We start from the raw sequence: 17,756 nt of genomic DNA, 5'->3' as shown, positions 1-17,756 counted from the left end.
CCGTGATGAAATTAAATAATAAACAAATACAAATTCTACCTGAGTTGCACAACGTGTATGAGTCTGTGTGGAGGGGGGGGAGGAGGAGGAGGGTAGGGAGGAGGAGGAGGAGGAGGGGGGGGGAGGGGGTGGGCGGATCTATTTCAAGGAGCACAGCGCAGGAGGAAGAGTCTCGGGGCCGGAGGGGAGTCCCACCAGTGACTCCAGAGGAGCCGAACATTGCCGGGAGGATCGTCTCCGCCCTCCGTCCTCATCCACAGACACCGCGAAGCTTCCAGCGCGCGCTGCTCCTCTCCGCTGTTCCAGATGTGTCGGCCGACCGCGGCGCTGTGCGCGGCGCTGTGCGCGGCGCATCTGTGCGCGGCGGCCAGAATCCAGCTGCTCAACCACCGACCGGTCATAGGTAAGACCCCCCGTGGACAGGACGCGTGTGTGTGTGTCCGTACAGACAGGCAGAGGCAGAGAGACATCATGTTAACAGCTGTTATGTAATCATAGAACGTTCGAGGAAAGGTGTGTGCGTGTTGACATAGAGCGTGTGTACACGTGTGCGTGTGCGTGTGGTCAGGTTATGATGATGTAAAAATATTTACAAAATCGAACAAACAAACAAATGTGGTATTAATACCAACATTCAATGTGATTACACGCCAGACAGGCAGTTGTGTGGATGTGTTGTGTCTCTCTTTGTTACCCATCTCGTTGTGCACGTTGTCACGTCCCCCTGTTTGTCCGCCGGGTCCCATCAGGTGACCCGTGACTGTCCCTGACCCTGTGAATGAATGAATTCTGTCCAAAGACCTGTTTTCCAAAGTCATCAGAAGGCCAATCAACCCTACAAATGGCAGTTTACTCACTGAAAGAAGCAGGAGGACGGGAAGGACCAAGCCCAAGTAGAGAGAGAGACATTTGACATGTTTGCCTGTGTCTTTGTGGTATTTTGGTCTCTCAAGGGACATTTTATGTCTCTTTGTGCTTCTCCAAGATGTCGTCGGTGAAGGCCTCTGTTGTACTTCCTCCATGTGAGAAGAAGGTGTGAGTTGTTTGATGTCTCCGTCCCTCTAGGTGTGCTGGCGCAGGAAAACCTTCCAGGAGACCAGTTTGCTCGCGGCTCGTCCTACATCGCCGCGTCCTACGTCAAGTACCTGGAGGGGGCCGGGGCGAGAGTCGTGCCCATCAGGTAGGGTTAGTATACGTCAACTAAGTATATATACTAAGGGGGTAATTCTGGCTTCTGGGCTCAAACACTTAGCACTTAGCTTCCATTTAATGGCCCATTTGCTTCAACTAAACGTGACTAAATCCACAAAGAAAAGACATTTGGTTCCCAGCCAGAAGAAGCTCAGATTACGGACGGGAAGAAAAGCCTCAACAGTTCGTCTGAAGAACTCAACTCGGATCCCTGAACCAACTGAGAATGCTGGCGTGTTCATTTATTATTTAAACAAAGGCCACAGACAAACAGGTTATAATAATTCTAGCTGCAATGTTTAATAATATAATGATGATAAAATAGGTTCCATAGCTGCAGCTGAAGGGAAGCGTTGAAGCTTTCCGGCTGATCCGTTTCCCACACGTGTTTGCTGCGAAGGAGCATTATGAGCATTATGTCATAACTCCACCATTCACATCCCAATTAGGACAACTTAACTTGTCGTGTAGGATGAAACGGTGGGTGTTTTGGACCAACGTGGGTGTGAACTGTAAATGGAATTTATGCCTCTTCTGGTCCCCAGAATCAATCGCACAGAAGAAGAATACGCTAACATCTTTAACTCAATAAATGGGTGAGTAAACCGGGGTTCTCTATTTGGGTTTTCATTGGTAAGTTGAGTGATTTATTGGTTTGTTGCAGCTCAGTTGAAGATCTTTAACCTAGTCGAAGGCTTCAAACAGCCGGTTTTGTAATATTGTGTTCATGTTATCATGTCATATGTAGAGAACATCTCAGAGCTTCTGAATCTAAATCTGAGTGTTTCCCTCAGGCTGCTGCTGCCGGGAGGAGATGTGGACCTTCAAAAGTCGCAGTTCAGTCGAGCAGCCAGGATCTTTTACCGATTGGCTCTGAAGGTGAAATATGAAACATCTTCCATTCTCTCAACCATTAATTTGTAAGAAGAAATAAACGATTAAGAAAAGAGTCATCTCTCATCTTCAACGCCTGGGCCTTCAAACTTCCCTGAAAAGAATTACTCTATTATTATTCTATGTAATCAAACTCTTTTCTTGAGCAGCATTACAAGATGATCCAAAATCTGTTAAATACATTCGTAGTGAATCAATCAGCTGGTCCATCAGCTTTCATTGATTATCCGTTCGTTCGAGATGGCGGGATCCCGTCTGGCTGATTCTCCTTGTCTCCGGTCCTCCGCAGGCCAACGACGGCGGCGACCACTTCCCCATCTGGGGGACTTGTCAGGGCTTCCAGCAGCTGTCCGTCATCACGGCCCACAAGAACCTGCTGACCCTCACCGACACCAAGGCCGTGGCTCTACCGCTCACGCTCACACCAGGTGTCCTTCTCCGTCCCTGTTCGCCGCTCGATTTCCTCCCAGCAACTGTTGGCCTGTTCGTTTTCTGTCAAACAAGGTTTAGAGATAGTGTCATAATGTATGAATAGTCCCTTTTCCAACAATTCCAGTTTAGACCTAGATGGACAGATTTGACTACGTCCAGGCAGCCAGTTGGTCTTTTAGTCACACAAAGAGACACCATACGTACATTAATGTAGCACCAAGCTGTGAACCACAGCGCTATAACTCGCGGTGCTCCATGCGATTGGATTTGGGTGGATCCCATGCGAATGAGCCTGCACATGGCTCTCCTCGCCCGTTAACCCTCATCTCCAACCCGGCAGACAAGAGACCGAAGTTATGACTAAAAATGTGACGTTCCCTCTCTTGTGAACTGCTTCTCCGGACCTCCGTCCTCTTCAGCGGCCCTGTCCAGCCGAGTCTTTCGAGGTTTCCCCAAGGATCTGCTGCAGTCCCTGATTGAGAAGAACATCACCTCCAACTTCCACAGCTGGAGTCTGTCCGTGCAGGTATTTTCTGCTGCCTTTCTCAGAGCAAATGCAAAGGTGTCTCTTCAAACTAAGTCAAACAGATACAGTATCTGACGAATGGGTTGTTGAAATACAACTTAAAAATGTTTTATGTTAGAGAATATAAACCACCATCAGATTTATAGGAGAATAAGAGTTGATGTGAAGAACCAACAGTGACTCAACATTTACAACCAGTGGGGGGTTTCACATCTTTGAAATCCTCCTCAGAATTACCTGAGAGCAAAGATTCTAAAAATGTCATCACCAACCGACATGTGAGTCCTATTTGTGCCCCAGTAGGTTCACTCGTGGTACTCGATGTGGGACGGGAGGAAATGTCATGAAACACAGAGCAGTTCTACTCTCTGATCATGGGTTTGAATCCCGTCCTGTAGAGCAAACAGGATCTGGCAAATGTATTACAAATTCTAACAAGTTCAAGACTTATTGGAATAAAATGTATAAATAGAATAAAAATGTTGACATTTACAGTAGGTGGGGGATTTCACATTTTTGAAATCCTTCTTGAAAATTACTAAAAGAGCAAAGATTCCTAAAGTTTAACTTAAACAACGTGTGACTCCTATTTGTGCCCCAGTAGGTTCACTCGTGGTACTCGATGTGGGACGGGAGGAAATGTCATGAAACACAGAGCAGTTCTATTCTCTGATCATGGGTTTGAATCCCGTCCACACCTGTAGAGCAAACGGGATCTGTCAGAGGATGTTTGTGATTAAAGGGTTGTAGAATTACAACATTCTATTGTTACACATCAATTATTGTATTATCACCTAATGTAACTTTTAAAAAGCTTTGGTCATACAGCTTAAACAGCCTCAACCTTAGAAAGGAAAGTTAAATGTACAAAGGACCGACAACTTGTGTTTGCAGTAATCGACTATTAACACAGTTCAAGAGTTAAGACTTATTGTGATTCAATATTGACTTTTACAATCAGTGGGGGATTTCATATCTTTGAAATCTTACTTGAAAATTACCAAAAGAGCAAAGATTCTTAAATTTCAATCACAACCAACGTGTGAGTCCTATTTGTGCCCCAGTAGGTTCACTCGTGGTACCCAGTGTGGGACGGGAGGAAATGGGCGGATCCTTTGCAAATGTCATGAACCACAGAGCAGTTCTATTCTCTGATCATGGGTTTGAATCCCATCCACACCTGTAGAGCAAACAGAATCTGTCAGAGGATGTTTGTGATTAAAGGGTTGTAGAATTACAACATTCTATTGTTACACATCAATTATTGTATTATCACCTACTGTAACTTAAAAAAGCTTTAGTTGTACAGTTTAATCAAACGCATCCTCATAGTAAACAGTCAAGAAAGAACAAAGCATGGGGAGCTTCAATTATGCAGAACATACACAAGGATGGTAATGAAGTATTACAACTTCTAACAAGTCCAATACTTATTGGAATGAAATGTTGACAGAATATGATATTGACTTTTACAATCCGTGGGGGATTTCACATTTTTGAAATCCTTCTTGAAAATTACTAAAAGAGCAAAGATTCCTGAAGTTTAACTTAAACAATGTGTGAGTCCTATTTGTGCCCCAGTAGGTTCACTCGTGGTACTCGATGTGGGACGGGAGGAAATGTCATGAAACACAGAGCAGTTCTACTCTCTGATCATGGGTTTGAATCCCGTCCACACCTGTAGAGCAAACAGGATCTGGCAGATGTATTACAAATTCTGACAAGTTCAAGACTTATTGGAATAAAATGTATAAATAGAATAAAAATGTTGACATTTACAGTAGGTGGGGGATTTCACATTTTTGAAATCCTTCTTGAAAATTATTAAAAGAGCAAAGATTCCTAAAGTTTAACTTAAACAACGTGTGACTCCTATTTGTGCCTCAGTAGGTTCACTCGTGGTACTCGATGTGGGACGGGAGGAAATGTCATGAAACACAGAGCAGTTCTATTCTCTGATCATGGGTTTGAATCCCGTCCACACCTGTAGAGCAAACGGGATCTGTCAGAGGATGTTTGTGATTAAAGGGTTGTAGAATTACAACATTCTATTGTTACACATCAATTATTGTATTATCACCTAATGTAACTTTTAAAAAGCTTTGGTCATACAGCTTAAACAGCCTCAACCTTAGAAAGGAAAGTTAAATGTACAAAGGACCGACAACTTGTGTTTGCAGTAATCGACTATTAACACAGTTCAAGAGTTAAGACTTATTGTGATTCAATATTGACTTTTACAATCAGTGGGGGATTTCATATCTTTGAAATCTTACTTGAAAATTACCAAAAGAGCAAAGATTCCTAAATTTCAATCACAACCAACGTGTGAGTCCTATTTGTGCCCCAGTAGGTTCACTCGTGGTACCCAGTGTGGGACGGGAGGAAATGGGCGGATCCTTTGCAAAAGTCATGAACCACAGAGCAGTTCTATTCTCTGATCATGGGTTTGAATCCCATCCACACCTGTAGAGCAAACAGAATCTGTCAGAGGATGTTTGTGATTAAAGGGTTGTAGAATTACAACATTCTATTGTTACACATCAATTATTGTATTATCACCTACTGTAACTTAAAAAAGCTTTAGTTGTACAGTTTAATCAAACGCATCCTCATAGTACACAGTCAAGAAAGAACAAAGCATGGGGAGCTTCAATTATGCAGAACATACACAAGGATGGTAATGAAGTATTACAACTTCTAACAAGTTCAAGACTTATTGGAATAAAATGTTGACGGAATATAATATTGACTTTTACAATCAGTGGGGGATTTCACATTTTTGAAATCCTTCTTGAAAATTACTAAAAGAGCAAAGATTCCTGAAGTTTAACTTAAACAATGTGTGAGTCCTATTTGTGCCCCAGTAGGTTCTCTCGTGGTACTCGATGTGGGACGGGAGGAAATGTCATGAACCACAGAGCAGTTCTATTCTCTGATCATGGGTTTGAATCCCATCCACACCTGTAGAGCAAACAGAATCTGTCAGAGGATGTTTGTGATTAAAGGGTTGTAGAATTACAACATTCTATTGTTACACATCAATTATTGTATTATCACCTACTGTAACTTAAAAAAGCTTTAGTTGTACAGTTTAATCAAACGCATCCTCATAGTAAACAGTCAAGAAAGAACAAAGCATGGGGAGCTTCAATTATGCAGAACATACACAAGGATGGTAATGAAGTATTACAACTTCTAACAAGTCCAATACTTATTGGAATGAAATGTTGACAGAATATGATATTGACTTTTACAATCCGTGGGGGATTTCACATTTTTGAAATCCTTCTTGAAAATTACTAAAAGAGCAAAGATTCCTGAAGTTTAACTTAAACAATGTGTGAGTCCTATTTGTGCCCCAGTAGGTTCACTCGTGGTACTCGATGTGGGACGGGAGGAAATGTCATGAAACACAGAGCAGTTCTACTCTCTGATCATGGGTTTGAATCCCGTCCACACCTGTAGAGCAAACAGGATCTGGCAGATGTATTACAAATTCTGACAAGTTCAAGACTTATTGGAATAAAATGTATAAATAGAATAAAAATGTTGACATTTACAGTAGGTGGGGGATTTCACATTTTTGAAATCCTTCTTGAAAATTATTAAAAGAGCAAAGATTCCTAAAGTTTAACTTAAACAACGTGTGACTCCTATTTGTGCCTCAGTAGGTTCACTCGTGGTACTCGATGTGGGACGGGAGGAAATGTCATGAAACACAGAGCAGTTCTATTCTCTGATCATGGGTTTGAATCCCGTCCACACCTGTAGAGCAAACGGGATCTGTCAGAGGATGTTTGTGATTAAAGGGTTGTAGAATTACAACATTCTATTGTTACACATCAATTATTGTATTATCACCTAATGTAACTTTTAAAAAGCTTTGGTCATACAGCTTAAACAGCCTCAACCTTAGAAAGGAAAGTTAAATGTACAAAGGACCGACAACTTGTGTTTGCAGTAATCGACTATTAACACAGTTCAAGAGTTAAGACTTATTGTGATTCAATATTGACTTTTACAATCAGTGGGGGATTTCATATCTTTGAAATCTTACTTGAAAATTACCAAAAGAGCAAAGATTCCTAAATTTCAATCACAACCAACGTGTGAGTCCTATTTGTGCCCCAGTAGGTTCACTCGTGGTACCCAGTGTGGGACGGGAGGAAATGGGCGGATCCTTTGCAAAAGTCATGAACCACAGAGCAGTTCTATTCTCTGATCATGGGTTTGAATCCCATCCACACCTGTAGAGCAAACAGAATCTGTCAGAGGATGTTTGTGATTAAAGGGTTGTAGAATTACAACATTCTATTGTTACACATCAATTATTGTATTATCACCTACTGTAACTTAAAAAAGCTTTAGTTGTACAGTTTAATCAAACGCATCCTCATAGTACACAGTCAAGAAAGAACAAAGCATGGGGAGCTTCAATTATGCAGAACATACACAAGGATGGTAATGAAGTATTACAACTTCTAACAAGTTCAAGACTTATTGGAATAAAATGTTGACGGAATATAATATTGACTTTTACAATCAGTGGGGGATTTCACATTTCGAAATCCTTCTTGAAAATTACTAAAAGAGCAAAGATTCCTGAAGTTTAACTTAAACAATGTGTGAGTCCTATTTGTGCCCCAGTAGGTTCACTCGTGGTACTCGATGTGGGACGGGAGGAAATGTCATGAAACACAGAGCAGTTCTACTCTCTGATCATGGGTTTGAATCCCGTCCACACCTGTAGAGCAAACAGAATCTGTCAGAGGATGTTTGTGATTAAAGGGTTGTAGAATTACAACATTCCATTGTTACACATCAATTATTGTATTATCACCTACTGTAACTTTTAAAAAGCTTTGGTCATACAGCTTAAACAGCCTCAACCTTAGAAAGGAAAGTCAAGTTAAATGTACAAAGGACCGACAACTCGTGTTTGCAGTAATCCACTATTAACACGGTTCAAGAGTTAAGACTTATTGTGATTCAATATTGACTTTTACAATCAGTGGGGGATTTCATATCTTTGAAATCCTACTTGAAAATTACCAAAAGAGCAAAGATTCCTAAAATTCAACCACAACCAACGTGTGAGTCCTATTTGTGCCCCAGTAGGTTCACTCGTGGTACCCAGTGTGGGACAGGAGGAAATGGGCGGATCCTTTGCAAATGTCATGAAACAGTTTTATTCTAACAGCAGTTCTATTCTCTGATCATGGGTTTGAATCCCATCCACACCTGTAGAGCAAACGGGATCTGTCAGAGGATGTTTGTGATTAAAGGGTTGTAGAATTACAACATTCTATTGTTACACATCAATTATTGTATTATCACCTAATGTAACTTAAAAAAGCTTTAGTTGTACAGTTTAATCAAACGCATCCTCATAGTACACAGTCAAGAAAGAACAAAGCTTGGGGAGCTTCCATTACCCAGAACATACACAAGGGTGGTAATGAAGTATTACAACTTCTAACAAGTTCAAGACTTATTTGAATTAAATGTTGACTTTTACAGTAGGTGGGGGATTTCAAATCTTTGAAATCCTACTTGAAAATTATCAAAAGAGCAAAGATTCCTAAATATCAACCACAACCAACGTGTGAGTCCTATTTGTGCCCCAGTAGGTTCACTCGTGGTACTCGATGTGCGACGGGAGGAAATGTCATGAAACACAGAGCAGTTCTATTCTCTGATCATGGGTTTGAATCCCGTCCACACCTGTAGAGCAAACGGGATCTGTCAGATGCTGTTTGTGATTAATGGGTTGTAGAATTACAACATTCTAACCCTCAAGCCTTATGAAGGAGTTGCAAATGTCTGACTGGTAATGTCATGAAATCAGTTTGTTTTGCAACAAGTTGCTTGTTTGCTGTTTCAGTTTCAAGCAAAGGGAGTCTTTGCCCAATGTTGTGTTAGTCTACAAACGCATTTGCCATAAATCCTATAATTGTGTAGTATTATAGATATTGCATCTTTTACAATAAACAAGAAATATAAAACTTGTGTTGTGGTGGAGAAGCGGTAAAGCGCTGGTCTCGTATCAAGTAATAACCTGAATACTTTTCAAAGTCATTGGGTTGTCTACCAGATAGTCCATGTAATTAAAAAGGAGTTTGTCTTGCAAACCAAAGTTGGTGGCTTCTACCGTTCCACATCCCATGTAGGTGTTTCACAGCACACCAATTCATTTCACCATATTTTTGCGTTTTCTTTGTATCTATCCTCCATACAGCAGATCAAAGTCACTTCAGGAGTTCAAAAACTAAATCACACAAGTCAAATCTCTGCTTTTGAACCAACAGAACTTCAGCCGAAATGCCAAGCTGAAGAGGTTTTACAAGGTCCTGTCCACTAACAGTGATGGGAAGAAAGAATTCATCTCAACTATGGAAGGTACCATTGCTTCCCGACTACTTTACCATTCAAAGTCTGAATATTTCACTTTCTACTCTAAAAATGAAAAAAACCCAAAGGTCACTGCACATAGTGGCCGAGGGCTATCTATTGCAATAGATATCTATTGCAATAGATAGCCTCTGTGAGCTAGATGGCACCATCACCTCATCACTGAGCTGCTGTTGGGGAGGAAAATGATCTGGGGGATTCTGCCCACATTGGGAATTGCTTAGATAATTGCCTTTTTTTTTCTTTCTTGGCTCTCTTCAGCATACCGCTACCCTTTCTATGCAGTGCAGTGGCACCCAGAGAAAAGCTCCTTTGAGTGGATCGATAAGCCGGGCATGATTCACTCCACTGCTGCCGTAGCGGTCTGCTTCTACACCGCCAGCTTCTTTGTCTCCGAAGGTAACATGTGGTACATGCTTCTATTACCCCAGCTTATCAGGTGGTGTTCCTATTGATATGTGTATATATTATGTAAATTAGACCATGAGCCACAAAGATCTGATTAGTTTGCAAAACAATAACTATTTATAATTACAAATATGGCTTAATAAGACAAATCCATCATTGAATAATTTCTGTCTATTCAGTTGTTGCTTTTACATTTAAACATCCTTTTTTTCTGACCCCTGCAAATGCCCTCATCATTTCTTGTGTTAATTGTAAAAGTACTCTTGAAATTTTTTTACTTTATTTTGACTGTATCAAATCTATAAGCAAGCTACCAACATGCAACTTAGTGATAGTCCTTATTATATTCTTTAGATTTTACATATAATTCGCCAAACAGATCACATCAGTTCATATTGACTGAAAAGAATCGCCAATCATTGTCGTTTTAATTCTTAAACGATGTGGTTTGGTGTGAAGCAGCTTCTCACAGCTCCCCTCTTTCTTCTTCCCTCCGTCCTGCTCTCAGCCATGAAGAACCAGCACCATTTCTCCACCGCCGCGGAGGAGGAGAGAGCTCTCATCTATAACTTCTCTCCCGTCTACAGAGGCGCCGACGCCATTTTTGTGCAGAATTATTACTTTGATTGATTGACAGCTCAGTGCAGTCGGAATTGATCCTCAGTGGAACAAGTTATAAAACAAACATCAAATCAGTGATAGATGGCTAAACGTGGCTAAATGTGCAGATAGTGACAGTGATGAAATGATGGGATTAATAAAACAAGACGTGCAAAATAAAAGGAATGTGAACAACAAAGTTGAATACAAAGCCTGATGTCAATGATGAGATTCCATTCATCCAAATCACTGACGACGCTCAAACAACAAGGTACGGGATTCTACCTGAAGTTACTTACTTCTCAAAATGTAATTAATTTGAACTGAATTAAAAGTCATAAACACATGATCAAATATCCAATTGTAAGGGCATCCTTTAACATAAAAAAACTTTAGTTGCCTCCCCACCGCAATAATTTACTAATAGCTGCTTGTCCAGTTTTGTTTGTTCCTTTATTTTTTTTTCTCCAGACATTGTAATCAAAATGGAAAATTCAAAAAATCTGTGTGTAAAACCAATTCTTATAGTTTCTCTCCTTTTTTAAAGTATCATTGATATCTTACAGTAGTTTTACGTCCCTCGTGCAGAATTCAATGCCTGCAAAGGAGAAATGAAAGATTCACGAGTTGGATATTGTTCATCTTAAACCTCTATAAATGTCTTGAGAAAGAGTTCATCTTTAAATTATTGTATTCTTGTGAGTTTCTGTGGGCATTTCAATCGATTACAAAAGTACGAGTATTTTGTGTCTTACATTGTCAGCATAGGATTTTCAGGTTTTCACATGAAGACATTTGTTTTTCAATCTGAGAGTAGAGTGCAGTAGGTGTTGGTAGATTCTGGTATTCTTTGGCTCAACTAATGAAGCACAGCAGTTCACCAGAGGAGGCGTGGTGGCCAAGTGGTAAGGCGTTGGTCTCGTAAACCAAAGATCATGGGTTCAATTCCCATTCATGCCTTGCGTTGGACTTGAAACGTTCGTCTTTTGATTTTAGTCTTGTTAAAGTCAGAATCAGAAACATGGCTGTGACGTTGTAATATGACCATCTTCAGCCCCCATAGATTGTTCCGTATGTTTGAACTTCAATGGGAAAGTTAGGCGATTGTTCAATATGCAGATAAATCTTGTCCATTCTAAGTGTAGCATAAATGCTAAATCCAAAAGTCCTAAAAAAGTCCTAACTTGATCCATGCCATTATGATAGCTCACAACCAATGACAATGGCAATTTAATAACAGAGGTTACATATTAAGAATAATGTGCAGCTGCTGTCTTTGCGGCTCTTATTTCATCACCTCTGCTGACAGGAAGTGCTATCTTATTGTAACTAGGTGACTAGATAATGATAATGTGCGTGTGTCAAAGTCCAGCCTGCACTGTGTGAGGGTCACACACCGAACAGGGAGTTTTGTGTGGGCCAACATGGAGGAACAGAAGAAGAAGATCCTGTGTGTGGGTCTGGTGTGTCTTGACATCATCAGCGTGGTCGACAAATACCCAGAAGAAGATACTGACAGCAGGTTAGCACACACGGCTAATGCTAGCGACAACGGTAGATTATCACACGGATAATGCTAACGTTAGTGACAACAGTAGGTTAGCAAACAGGCTAATGCTAGTGACAACAGTAGGTTAGCAAACATGCTAATGCTAGTGACAACAGCAGGTTAGCAAACAGGCTAATGCTAGTGACAACAGCAGGTTAGCAAACATGCTAATGCTAGTGACAACAGCAGGTTAGCAAACAGGCTAACGCTAGTGACAACAGTAGGTTAGCAAACAGGCTAATGCTAGTGACAACAGCAGGTTAGCAAACAGTCTAACGCTAGTGACAACAGTAGGTTAGCAAACAGGCTAATGCCAGTGACAACAGTAGGTTAGCAAACAGGCTAACGCTAGTCACAACAGTAGGTTAGCAAACGGGCTAATGCTAGAGATGTTAGCACACAGGCTAACGCACTGCCTAGTAACCAATCACAGATCAGTCTCGCAGATACCGTAACGTCACTGTTCTGCTCTTACTTTTAATTACACTGTAGAAGATGTGCACAGATACACTACATTAAAGTAGTATGTTAATACTACAGCATGTAAATAGTTTACATTGTGACACGTACTAGTCCGTCATTCATAATCTTACTGGAGTAAAAAAAGAAAAAGTATTAGCATCAAAATATACTTTAAAGTACTAAAAGTAAAAGTACTCATTGTGTATAACGGTCCATTTCAAATAGATGTCACAATAGATGTGATTAACTTTACCTTTTAACTGTTGATTTCCCAAGTAGTTAATTATGTATAATGTACAAAATAAAATACACAAAATGAATAAAATAAGTGAAATAAGGCACATTTACACAAACGCAATAAATAAGAAGATGTGTGCGTTTTTTGATAGTGCAAACATAGTATAAAGTGTCAACTGTTTTCAGGGTGCAAAAGTACGATTTTCAGAGTTGGCACTGATCACAAACGGGGCCTCGTTAGTGCATCTCGTCCTCAATTATATCATATCCCAGCATGCACCTCTCATACTTGTTATTCTTGATGTGTCCACACGGATCATTTCTTCCGTGGTGTTGATAGTTCATGCAGTGACGTCACCCCCCTCCCTCCTGTGCAGGTGTCTGTCGCAGCGCTGGCAGCGAGGAGGAAACGCTTCTAACTCGTGCACGGTGCTGTCGCTGCTCGGAGCGCCGAGCGCCTTCATGGGCTCTCTGTCCGCTGGACCTGTGGCCGAGTGAGTGCCGATCAATAAACCAATACGTCCATCGATATGATATATATTCCATATTAATGTTCACATTTAGGTTTTAGAAACTTCAGAAACTCCACGTCCTTGTTGCCATTTCTCTCTTCATTTTTTATGTTTCAACACTCTCTTCTTGTGACCTCATCTCCTCTTTCTCTCCTTATCTCCTTGTTTCCTCATGTCCTTCATCCTTATTTATTTGTCTCTTCTCTCACGCTCTCACCTTGTTTCTATTCCCCTCGCTCTCATATCTTCCTGTCTCGTTTCCCTCCTAATTTTCATAGTCTACTTACTCCTCTCCCTTTGTTTCCACGTCTCATTTGTCCACAGGGATCCTCGGTTCGGAGGAACCTGATCAGGGTTAAGACGGGGGCGTGAAACAGTTTCCCATTTGTAGTTTTATTGTGAAGGACAGCGGAGATGTGAAACACTTCATTGTCTGTAGTTTTATTCTGGAGGATTTTCAGAAGTTCCACATCGATGTGTCTCTGGTGTCCGAGCACGCTCACTGTGCCCTTCCAGCCTCCGTGGTCATCAGCAACGTCAGCACGGGAAGCCGCACCATCCTGCACATGAACAGGTGTGCACAGGTGTGTGTGTATCTGTGTGTCTCACTAACTCGTATTTATTTCAGGAACGTCGTCCCCGAGCAGCTCTCCCGTTCCTCCAATGAGTGGACGTGGGCGGTTTTCAGCGTCCGTCAGCGGTTTTATTTTGGAGGTCAGAGCTGACACAAATCAGTTTCCTGTGTCTCTCGTCAGTTTCATCATGGCCGACTTCTCGCGGTGCGCGGTCGACGTCTCTGCGCTGGTCTGGCAGACGGAGGGTCAGACTCCGTCTGCGTGTTGCGTCGTTTGTCCGACCAGCGGCTCTCGAACCGTCGTGCTCTACGACACGTAAGGAAGCGCGGCGACGCGCGGCGTCCACCCAACACCTCGTCACCGCGGGGGCCCGACGTCGCTCCAATCCACCGATCGGCCGGAGCGACGTATTTACCTTCAGAGCCTCAGAGACCAGATTAGAGCCGGAACGGCCGCTGCTTTACAGCTGAATATCTTCACTGCAGCTTCATCGAAAAGCACAGGACGGTGCGTCATGTGACCAACATTAATGAAGCCTTGAGTTTCTGCACCATCGACTCAAATCAAGTTTTCCTGTTTGTGAACATTTAAAAGGGACATTAGTGACTGTGGTTGGTCACCACGGTTACTGAACGCCAGGTTCACTTTGTTAGGCCACGCCCCCCCTAGAGCAGAAGCGACACCAGCTTGGTGTAAGCTCCACCCGTCTGGTGCTGCCAGCAGTTAAAACAAGCGTGCTGAGGTGTTTAGTGGACGCTGTTTCACCCGCCCGGAGGACGCATGACCTCCTGGTCCTGATCCTGGTCCTGATCCTGGTTCTGATCTTGGGGTACTGGCTCACTGCAGAGCGAGAAGTTTAGGTCTGGATTGAGCAATTAGATTCAGTGGTCAGCGGACCTTGTTTATTTGTTATGAGGACATAAATAACATCACTAAACGAGTACTTCACTAACTTAATAAATCCTCAAGTCTCAATAAATTCTAACAATATTTATTACAATTAAAATGTATCTATATATATATATATAGATACACCCGTCGTCTGTTTGAGTCTCTGCAGTGGTTTTAATTATTGTTTAATTCATCGTCGTTGATTCGTTTAAAATCTTTGCGTTAGCGCTAAAATATGATAAAATAACTGTTCTGTAATCAAACAGGTTTTAATCGGCCGTCTGTGAGGAGTTTCCTTCCAAAATGATCAAGTTGTGATCTTTAATCATGCCGACTGACACACGACTGACAATCATCTGTCTCATGACAGAATTAATTCAACAGTTTTAATTCCTATGGCCCGATGATGATCAGCTTTGATGACGTGTGTGGATTATCTTCCTGTGAAACATGACCTCTGACCTCACCGTCCATCAGGGACCTTCCGGATGTCACAGCGGAGGATTTCTCCAAAGTCGATCTGCATCAGTTCAAGTGGATCCACTGGGAGGTGAGCGGCGGCACCTGTCAGATCGACCCGCCTAAACCCGACCGGCCGCCCTCCTCCTAAAGGGAGAGGGCGCCGCAGTGGGACATTTTCTGCTACTTGTTTGTCGTTGAACTCCTGCAGGGCCGTAACGCCGAGGAGCAGGTGAAGATGATCCAGCGGGTTGTGGCGTTTAACGCCGCGTTGCCGCGGCAGCAGCAGAGAATCACCGTCTCCGTGGAGATAGAGAAGACCAGAGAACCGCTGTATGAGCTGTTTCCTCACGGCGACGTGGTGCGAGTCTTTTGAGGGGACGTTCTTTAAACAGGAGGTCCGGGACGGAACGGACTGTCACAGGTCGTCTCGGGTGTTAACGCCGCTCTCTCCGTTGCAGGTGTTCGTCAGCAAAGACGTGGCCCGACACTTCGGCTTCCTGTCGGCAGGAGCTGCTCTGCAAGGACTCCGCGGGCGGCTCAAACCGGGGTGAGCAGCGGCATCGGGTCCACGCGACTCCTTTGAGGACACAATTGTGTCTCCGGCCCAGTTTGAGCCAGACCTCCTTTCTACAGTTCATTGTACATCCTCAGTTAGGAGATGAGGAGGTCAAAGGTCAAAGCAGTCAGAACAGATGAGGAGAGCTGTCTCTCCCTCTCTGACCCGTCTCCCTCTCAGGGCCGTCTAACTGACCCGTCTTTCCTCAGTGCCGTCTAACTGACCCATCTCTCCTCTCAGGGCCGTCTAACTGACCCGTCTCTCCTCTCCGTGCCGTCTAACTGACCCGTCTCTCCTCTCCGTGCCGTCTAACTGACCCGTCTCTCCTCTCCGTGCCGTCTAACTGACCCGTCTCTCCTCTCAGGGCCGTCTAACTGACCCGTCTCTCCTCTCAGGGCCGTCTAACTGACCCGTCTCTCCTCTCCGTGCCGTCTAACTGACCCGTCTCTCCTCTCATGGCCGTCTAACTGACCCGTCTCTCCTCTCCGTGCCGTCTAACTGACCCGTCTCTCCTCTCCGTGCCGTCTAACTGACCCGTCTCTCCTCTCAGGGCCGTCTAACTGACCCGTCTCTCCTCTCCGTGCCGTCTAACTGACCCGTCTCTCCTCTCAGGGCCGTCTAACTGACCCGTCTCTCCTCTCCGTGCCGTCTAACTGACCCGTCTCTCCTCTCCGTGCCGTCTAACTGACCCGTCTCTCCTCTCATGGCCGTCTAACTGACCCGTCTCTCCTCTCCGTGCCGTCTAACTGACCCGTCTCTCCTCTCCGTGCCGTCTAACTGACCCGTCTCTCCTCTCAGGGCCGTCTAACTGACCCGTCTCTCCTCTCAGGGCCGTCTAACTGACCCGTCTCTCCTCTCAGGGCCGTCTAACTGACCCGTCTCTCCTCTCCGTGCCGTCTAACTGACCCGTCTCTCCTCTCATGGCCGTCTAACTGACCCGTCTCTCCTCTCCGTGCCGTCTAACTGACCCGTCTCTCCTCTCCGTGCCGTCTAACTGACCCGTCTCTCCTCTCAGGGCCGTCTAACTGACCCGTCTCTCCTCTCCGTGCCGTCTAACTGACCCGTCTCTCCTCTCATGGCCGTCTAACTGACCCGTCTCTCCTCTCAGGGCCGTCTAACTGACCCGTCTCTCCTCTCAGGGCCGTCCTTGTGTGTGCCTGGGCAGAAAAAGGAGCGGACGCTTTGGGTCCAGACGGTTCTGTCGTTCATTCGGATGCGTTTCCTCCTGAAACTCTGGTCGACACTCTCGGAGCCGGAGACACTTTCAACTCTGCCGTCATCTACACGCTGTCCAACGGTGAGACAAAAGGACACTTGTATTGCTTTTATTTTGCAAGGAAAGCAGAGACCCTTCACTTCCAGGTCCAGGTTTTGGATTTTGTTCTTTGAACTCAGATCAGATCTTTTTTTCTCTGTATTTTGGTCAAAATAAATACATCTTTCCCCCGTAGGTGGAAGTTTGCAAGACGCGCTGACCTTCGGCTGCCGAGTCGCTGGCAGGAAGTGCGGTTTCCAAGGTTACGACGGCATCGGCGAAAACTTTGGCAACTCACTGAAGACCAAAGAGTGAAGGATTCAAAGGACTCAAAGTCTGAGGTTGATAATGACGCGTTAAAATTAAATTAGAAAACACACTGATTTCTTTCAGCAGGGAAATTACAACAGATGAATATTCTATAAAAGTTCATGAATATTTTTTTTAAATCAATGATACTAAAGAGATGTTCAGCAGATAATAAATGAATATTATTATTAACAAGCTGCTAATAAAGGGTTGATGAACTGTTCACTGCGGGATGCAGTGACGTTAAATGAAGTAACATCTTGTTAAAATCCTTTCATGGCTGTGATGGTTTTTTTTTTTTTTTTACCTGATGAGAATAAAATGTATTGATCCGACAAAAACATGGAGCTGCTCTACTTTCCTTGATTTGTTCCTGCGGTAAATATCAGAAACGTAATTCTATGGTCTCAATACAACAGGATGCTCAATATGTAAATGTTACAATTTGCACAAAAAAGCAAATTCCAAGTTGTATTTCATTTT

At 43.3% G+C, this 17,756-nt stretch overlaps 2 protein-coding genes and 5 non-coding genes across 9 annotated transcripts; 3 read left to right on the top strand and 4 right to left on the bottom strand.

The window, feature by feature from the left end:
* Window positions 1–130: 130 nt before the first annotated feature.
* Window positions 131–10,664, top strand: LOC120834571 (zgc:171566). Its single transcript, XM_040202628.2, has 9 exons — window positions 131–403; window positions 1,066–1,180; window positions 1,737–1,787; window positions 1,986–2,070; window positions 2,375–2,513; window positions 2,937–3,043; window positions 9,355–9,445; window positions 9,719–9,856; window positions 10,374–10,664. The coding sequence occupies exons 1-9, from the start codon at window positions 307–309 to the stop codon at window positions 10,493–10,495; spliced, it is 945 nt and encodes a 314-aa protein (XP_040058562.2). The 5' UTR covers window positions 131–306; the 3' UTR covers window positions 10,496–10,664.
* Window positions 3,544–3,601, bottom strand: LOC144389005 (U7 small nuclear RNA). Its single transcript, XR_013453324.1, has one exon. It is a non-coding gene; the product is annotated as a U7 small nuclear RNA (small nuclear RNA).
* Window positions 4,524–4,581, bottom strand: LOC120835878 (U7 small nuclear RNA). Its single transcript, XR_005714634.1, has one exon. It is a non-coding gene; the product is annotated as a U7 small nuclear RNA (small nuclear RNA).
* On the bottom strand, window positions 5,810–5,867 carry LOC120835872 (U7 small nuclear RNA). The gene has a single exon (XR_005714628.2). It is a non-coding gene; the product is annotated as a U7 small nuclear RNA (small nuclear RNA).
* LOC144389003 (U7 small nuclear RNA) lies at window positions 6,308–6,365 on the bottom strand. Its single transcript, XR_013453322.1, has one exon. It is a non-coding gene; the product is annotated as a U7 small nuclear RNA (small nuclear RNA).
* Window positions 10,665–11,353: 689 nt separating the features above from the next.
* On the top strand, window positions 11,354–11,425 carry trnat-cgu (transfer RNA threonine (anticodon CGU)). The gene has a single exon. It is a non-coding gene; the product is annotated as a tRNA-Thr (tRNA).
* khk (ketohexokinase) lies at window positions 11,401–17,614 on the top strand. Of its 3 annotated transcripts, XM_040202625.2 has the most exons (9): window positions 11,401–11,987; window positions 13,091–13,207; window positions 13,665–13,799; window positions 13,981–14,115; window positions 15,169–15,241; window positions 15,362–15,511; window positions 15,612–15,700; window positions 16,849–17,006; window positions 17,161–17,614. In XM_040202625.2, exons 1-9 carry the CDS (start codon window positions 11,890–11,892, stop codon window positions 17,277–17,279), a joined length of 1,074 nt encoding a protein of 357 aa, XP_040058559.2. In that variant the 5' UTR covers window positions 11,401–11,889; the 3' UTR covers window positions 17,280–17,614. The 3 variants fall into 3 exon arrangements, with proteins under 3 accessions (XP_040058559.2, XP_040058560.1, XP_040058561.2); XM_040202626.2 differs by lacking the exon at window positions 13,981–14,115; XM_040202627.2 differs by lacking the exon at window positions 13,665–13,799 and having other exon boundaries at window positions 11,402–11,987.
* Window positions 17,615–17,756: the final 142 nt, after the last annotated feature.

The sequence above is a fragment of the Gasterosteus aculeatus genome, chromosome 17 (assembly GCF_964276395.1).
Source record: "Gasterosteus aculeatus chromosome 17, fGasAcu3.hap1.1, whole genome shotgun sequence".
Taxonomy (NCBI): Eukaryota; Metazoa; Chordata; class Actinopteri; order Perciformes; family Gasterosteidae; genus Gasterosteus; species Gasterosteus aculeatus.
Note: the sequence above shows the minus strand (reverse complement) of the source record. Positions and strands in the feature narration are given on the sequence as shown.

Coding starts and splice junctions, on each gene's coding strand:
- khk (XM_040202625.2), top strand. CDS start 11,890: ATGGAGGAACAGAAGAAGAAGATCCTGTGTGTGGGTCTGGTGTGTCTT. Junction 13,800..13,980: donor ACCATCCTGCACATGAACAG/GTGTGCACAGGT, acceptor GTCTCTCGTCAG/TTTCATCATGGCCGACTTCT. Junction 14,116..15,168: donor ACCGTCGTGCTCTACGACAC/GTAAGGAAGCGC, acceptor ACCGTCCATCAG/GGACCTTCCGGATGTCACAG.
- LOC120834571 (XM_040202628.2), top strand. CDS start 307: ATGTGTCGGCCGACCGCGGCGCTGTGCGCGGCGCTGTGCGCGGCGCAT. Junction 1,181..1,736: donor GCGAGAGTCGTGCCCATCAG/GTAGGGTTAGTA, acceptor TCTGGTCCCCAG/AATCAATCGCACAGAAGAAG. Junction 2,514..2,936: donor ACCGCTCACGCTCACACCAG/GTGTCCTTCTCC, acceptor CGTCCTCTTCAG/CGGCCCTGTCCAGCCGAGTC.